This window comes from Pinus tabuliformis, chromosome 9 (assembly GCF_031772625.1).
Source record: "Pinus tabuliformis cultivar Carrire ecotype Pingquan chromosome 9, CPIR1, whole genome shotgun sequence".
NCBI classification, from domain to species: Eukaryota; Viridiplantae; Streptophyta; class Pinopsida; order Pinales; family Pinaceae; genus Pinus; species Pinus tabuliformis.
Window position 1 is genome coordinate 1,037,676,109 of NC_142307.1, and position 6,519 is coordinate 1,037,682,627.

The 6,519-nt window shown below is 41.4% G+C and overlaps 1 protein-coding gene across 1 annotated transcript; it reads right to left on the reverse strand.

Annotated features, from left to right (window-relative positions):
- Nucleotides 1-406: 406 nt before the first annotated feature.
- Nucleotides 407-4,370, reverse strand: LOC149152240 (protein HOTHEAD-like). The gene is made up of 4 exons (XM_089443429.1): nucleotides 4,214-4,370; nucleotides 1,128-1,335; nucleotides 717-1,039; nucleotides 407-504 (listed from the first exon to the last, which is right to left on the reverse strand). The coding sequence occupies exons 1-4, from the start codon at nucleotides 4,368-4,370 to the stop codon at nucleotides 407-409; spliced, it is 786 nt and encodes a 261-aa protein (XP_089299555.1).
- Nucleotides 4,371-6,519: the final 2,149 nt, after the last annotated feature.

Here is a 6,519-nt window from a genome sequence, read left to right on the forward strand (position 1 = left end):
AGGGTCAGAATAGTAGTTGTATCGAACAGACGGATTGTCTCGAGGATCCGTGCTACGTAGCCGAAGCTGTCCTCTCTGGATAAGGGAAATGCCAGCTTCTCAAAAATGACTTCTTTATAAACGTTGTTTTTGTTGAAGGATAGGATGTCATTGACGAAGGTGCTCGAGGACTCGATGTAATTTTGAGAGGCTTTAAGGATACCAACTGCTTGTATGGTGTAGAATTGGTGAGATAGCCAGTTTACGGATTCATGCGGGTTGTCCTGAACCCTTTGGCCTACCATGGGCGCGTCTAGAACTAGAGGAATATTGAATTCTTTTAGATGTTCGAATGGGCCAATTCCGCTCAAGAGGAGCAGCTGGGGGTGCCTAAGCCTCCTGCAGTAAGGGTTACCTCGCTGGAGCTTCACGTTTCATTGAGCAAAGCTTGATAAGACCGACCATGGCGGTCCATTAATTCAACTCCACTAGCTCTGGGCTTCGGAGAGGAGCTATCCTTCGCTTCTGCATGATCCAATTCATCCACAAAACACTCAATCTATATTTGCATGACCCAATCCATCCTCAACACTCAATCTATATGTACAGATCTGTATGTAAAGCTATTATTCCAATATGGATTATAAATAATTGAAAACTACGTTAATATATTAGCAAGGAAAGGTGTGAAACGACAGTACTGTGCTGGAGAAATATAAAAGGTTTAAATGAATTACCTTCGAAGAGAATCCTTCTGACAGTAGCATTCAGAAGGACTACGATATTGTCGGGATTGGCTGACCTGAGAAGGTCTACTGCTGTGTGTCTTTTGCCTTTGTTGTCGAAGGTGGAGGCGTTGATCTTGGTTCCATCCAAATGATCCAACGTATATCCATTGTAGGGAAGAACCCCTGCTTCCAGGAGGCCATCTCTGATAGCCAACGACCAAGGCGACAGTTGATACGGTTTGAAGGCATTCTGCTTCTCCACCCATTCATACGACTCCTCTACAAGTCCCTCGTCCCATCCCACATTACGAACATATTCGGAGCCCGCCCTACTGTAGAAGCCGGCATTGATAGCAATTCCACCACCCAGAACTCTCGCTCTCACATTACTCACTCCATCCTCTGAAATAAATGTCGGACTCAGCCAATGGCTTTCCAAAAGCATCGACGTTCTCAATCTCAGGATCTCCATAAGGAGATCCTCCCCTTTCCACCAGCAAAACTGAAAGCTTGTTAGACAGCGTTGCGGCTAAGGGGCAGCCGGCCGTTCCTCCTCCAACTACAATGTAATCATATTTTCTTGCAGCTTCTTTCTCCGCATCTATAGTCATAAACGCAAACGGACAACCTGCAAATCATCACAGCCATCATATCAGGCCATCAACTATATAAATCAATCATATCATATCACACCATTAACTATATAATTCAATCATATCATACTATATAAAGAGACATTAACCCAATATGTTCATACCCGAGGGTGTTGTCGCTGCCTGACAAGAGGATAAGCTGCTCAACATCATTAGCATGATGGACAAAAGAAAATTCACAACCCTTATCATCGTCATATTTCTCACAAGAAATTCAACTTCTTCACTCCTTTTTAAGATGTGGTTCGATTTCAGAGTGTCTATTTATAAGAGCTCGCCCATCCATCTCTAGAAAATAATTATCAAACGCTATTGTTGCCATAGTATTGTAGAGATGAATCAAAACAAGCACATATAAATCAATCCACGCAGTCCATGAAATCAAAACGTTAAGCATTAGCGTTGCTATATATCTTTGAGATTTACCCAATCTTGCCATTCTCATTTCAATATTTCCTTTTTCTCTGTGTTCTCGTTGATAATTCACCACACGTGTTGTTAACTTGTCTACGTTAGCGTGAATAATTCAATTCAACCTTAGTTGTATTACATACTTCAGAACAAAAAAATAGTTCGCTCCCAATACGGAACGATCAGGTTGCTATTTTCTCTGCCTCACCGTAGACTTGTTCCGTTCCCTCCGCTTTCGTAGTAATTCAATCCATTCTTCACAATAGAATTTTGTACACGTTGATGGAAAAAAACACTCCCCCACACATCATTTAATTAATTCTGTTATTGAAAATAGTCAGTATGTTCCCTTCTGATTTCAAACAACTCTATCTCCAACGACTAACTCAAAATCTCCCACTGCAACAATTCCAATGAAACGGGACCCTCTCCAACGACTCTAAGAGAGAAACCTCCAACGGTAAAGCCACGTATCAGTTCAACACCAGAAAATATTTATGCTAGTCGCGAAGTAAAATGATGGCGCCTAGCCCAAACGCCCTTATAACACTATGATATATGAAATGATTTGGTTTGTTTAACAAACGTGTGTGGAATGATTTATGCAATAGTTATGCAGTTGATTAAAACAAACAATAGAATGGACACATGTATGAATCGCACTTCCCGTGGTTTGTCCGCTCGTTTGGTCGTTTTCCATTGTTGGTGCAAGTCGGAATGTTGTGGTTATGCGTTAAACTGTGGGCGTTTCTGCTTGTCTGTCTCTTCATGCAGGTGCTTGTTCCTCGGTCTGTGGCTTGTTCTGGTTCACCCAACGGTGGCTTGGTAAGTCCTCTATCGAACTTCGGCTCCTCTCTATCACAATGTATTCACGCTGTGCATGTAAACTTTGGCACTGGCATTCTCATTTCAGTTGGCATTTCCAATGGTGGCTTGTTCTCAGGTTGGCATTATGGTTTCCTTAGCTTCTGCGCAATCTTCAGGTAAATGTCCTGTCCCTGCTTCAATCATCAACGCTTCCTTCCTGAGTCATTAATCTGGCTTGTTCCTTGTTCGCTACAAACAATGGTTGTTGTTCTCGAAATGTTTCTCCACGATGCTACTACGAGCTCTCAAGTATGGTCATGGTCCCTTGCTCTTGCTCTGTATTTTCTTCCCTTTTAATTGATATTTGGCTCACTCTGGTGAATGCTGGCTCTACAGGTATTGAGGGCTTCAGTAGGAAGGTTCAACCAAGGCTCTTCTCTGTCCTATCCGGTAGGCTCTACCACTCTACGATATTTTTGGTGGTTCCTTGTATGGCTCTATCAACTCAGGTTCCTTAGTTTGTGTCTGTAAAGCCTTCAAACCCTCACCTAGGGTTTCACCATTCTTGGTCCGTGCCTCCTCTGTTGTATTAGTTTATCGAAATCGAAACCCTATTCCAGGGTTTGTAAATCAGGGTCTTGTAAGGATGTAACCCTCAGTATTTTATTCTTCCGTGACTCTTTTTGTGGCTCTGGAAATGAAAACGATATTGAAAGATGTAATGTTGCACATGTAAATTTACCTGTAATTACCGTGGCTTGTATTCGCTGTCCTGTCGCTAGAACTGCTGTTGTATATCGTCGACTTATTTAATTAAACCTTTTGGAATTATTTTGCTGAACGCCGTAGATGTGTTGTCGATGAAGTGATTACTCAAACTTGTTTTCTCAGCCAGTAATGGTTCTGATTGGTGTCTGCATTTTTTGTTACGATGCCTGCAAACTCTTTGTTTTGTGCTGCTCCTTAGCATAGTTAAACGAACTGTTTGTTCCCCTCGGGTAACACAACCGAAAAGGTTTACTTTACGAAACCTGTAACTAATAGATATACATATTCAGATTATTCTCAGTCAGTTTTTTTTTTATCAAATAGGAATAAACATACAGATGGACAACAGTTTGGATTCCTCTGTTAATATTATTTTTATTAGAGTGTGATTTCTCTGTTGATATTATTTTTATTAGAGTGCGAGTGGTCTTCAACTAAACCCCTCTATAGTCTTGTCCTATTACATTTATAGCTACTCAGTTCCAGTTAATGAAACTGTATGATTGTCCTTTCAGTTGGGTTTTTATAGTTATTTGGTTATTAATCAGTTGTCCTCTATTACGACAAGATTTTGTCTCCCAGTACATTTGTTTTTTCTTTTCCTTTTAAAACAAAAAGGATAATCCTGGTTTGCTAATAACAGACAACACCAGATGCTAACTATGTAACGGTCTTTAACTAAATGAAAGTAAATAAAAGTCCTAAATTCCTGTTGACCATCATTAAAAAAACTCATAAAAGTAAATTCACTGTTCTTTGACCTGGCTAAGACTTCACCCGGTCATGGTGAGCTAGATGCTCCTGCACCAGGCTCCCAAGGCAAAAAGAAATCATGGCTCTGGTCCATGAGCTTCTCGACAGAAGTACCTGTTTGTTCGATCTGCCTGGCATCAAGCCGCGAATTGTCCTCAATTGGACGGTTCTTCCACTTGACCATGTACTGTAAGTACTCATTCCACCGAATTCGTTTCGCCACCTGACTGTCGAGAATGCTCTTGATATTGGGAGGTGGAACATAAGGCATCTATCTCTTCCAAGCTTCTCCTTCGTCCTGAGTGTCTCGTGTGGGTCGCGTGGTTCCTTCGTCTTCCTTCTCCTCTGGGTCAGTCGTGTAGGGAAACAAGTCTGCTACATTAAAAATAGGCGAAATGCCTATTCCTGGTGGCAACTGGATCTCATAGGCATTTGCTAAAAACTTCCGAAGAATTTTGTAGGGTCCTATTTTCTTGTACTTCAACTTATTGTACGTACCTTTAGGAAAACGTTCCTTGCGCAAATGTGCGAGGACTTCGTCTCCTACATTGTACTGTACCTCCCTTCTCCGCAAGTCTACTTGTTGTTTGTACTTTAAGCTGTTGTCCTGCAATTTAAGTTTCACCTATTCGTGCAAATCCCTCATCGCATTAGTGAAATCTTCTCTGTCCGCGCTTCACCTTTCTTGCAGTCCAAGATCCCGCAATTCATGCACTTCGCGAGGATGCATGTTGTACAGGATTTGGAAAGCACTCAAGCCTGTGCTGCGGATAGGTGAATCGTTGTAAGCGAATTCTACCTACGCCAGCACTCGATCCCACATCTATGAGTTCTCTCCCATTAGACTTCGCAGTAGATTCCCTAAGCTCTTATTTACAACTTCTATCTGTCCGTTTGTCTGCAGATGGTAAGCAGAACTGTAACTCAGCTAAGCATTCATCTTTTTCCATAGGGTACACCAAAAATGTCCAGTGAATTTCACATCCCCGTCTGATAGAATGGATTTGGGTAATCCATGTAACCTAACAATCTCGTTAAAAAACAAGTGGGCCACATGAGTGGCATCACTAGTTTTCTTGCAAGGAATAAAATGTGCCATTTTTGAAATTCTATCCACCACTACCATTACTGAGTCATACCCTCGCTGTGTCTTAGGTAGTCCTAAGATGAAATCCAAGCTGACTGAGTCCCATGGTCTGCCTGGAATAGGTAATGGTGTATAAAATCCTGCATTCTGATTGTGACCCTTTGCTAATTGGCACACTTTTCATCCGGCTATGAATCGCCACACATCCCTCTGCATCCTTGGCCAAAAGTAAAAGTTTCTAAGCTGCTCGAGTGTTTTATCCACGCCAAAATGTCCGGCCAAGCCTCCGCTATGCTTTTCTCTAATAAGGTTTTCCCTCATCGAGCAGTTTTGTATGCACAGTTGTCAGCCCTTGAACAATAACTTCTCCTGCAAATTGTAGTCTAACCAAGGGCTTTTATTGCTCACCAAGGGGTTCTGGCATGCCTCATAGGCCTCCTTAAAGTTTGCATCTGTCTGGTACAAATCTCGTAAGTGCTCAAATCCTAACACTTGCATAGTTCTTTCCTGCAATAGTAGAACTATTCTACTCAGTGCATCTGCTACTTTATTAGCTTGCCTGCTAATATGTTTCAAGACGAAATTAAAGCTCTGTAGATACTCCACCCATTTGGCATCTTTGTGGTTCAGTTTGTGCTGCTACATTATGTACTGTAATGCAGATTTATCTCAAAACAACATGAACTCATTTCCTAACATATAATGCCTCCAGTGTTTTAGTGCCTGTATAACCGCATAAAACTCTTTATCATACGATGAGTATTTCTTCCTACTCTCATTCAGCTTCTCGCTGAAAAATGCTACAAGCTTATCCTCTTGACTGAGAACAGCTCCAATTGCTGTCCTGCTGGCATCACAGTGAACCTGAAATAACTTCTTGAAATCTAGTAACCTCACGATCGGCCTTTTAGTAATCCTTTTCTTTAACAACTGGAAACTTCTCTCCACTGCTTTTGTCCACCGAAAAGGTTGGTTGGCCTTCTTAATAGTATCCAGCATTGGCGCACAAATCTCGCTGAAATTCCTTATGAACTTCCTATAAAAGCTTGCTAATCCATGGAAGCTACGTACCTCAAACAAGTTTTTCGGAGATGGCCAATTCACTATCGTTGCCACTTTCTCTGAATCCATCTTCAATTCATTCTCTGCAATTACAAACCCCAGATAAATAAATTCCTTCTGCAGAAAAGTGAATTTTTTCAAGTTTATTAGCAGCTTGTTCTACTGTAATTTCTCCAGCACCTTACGCACATATTGAAGATGTTTTTCTCTTGTCCTGCTAAAGATAAGTATGTCATCCAAATAAACTATCACAAATTTCCCAATATACTCC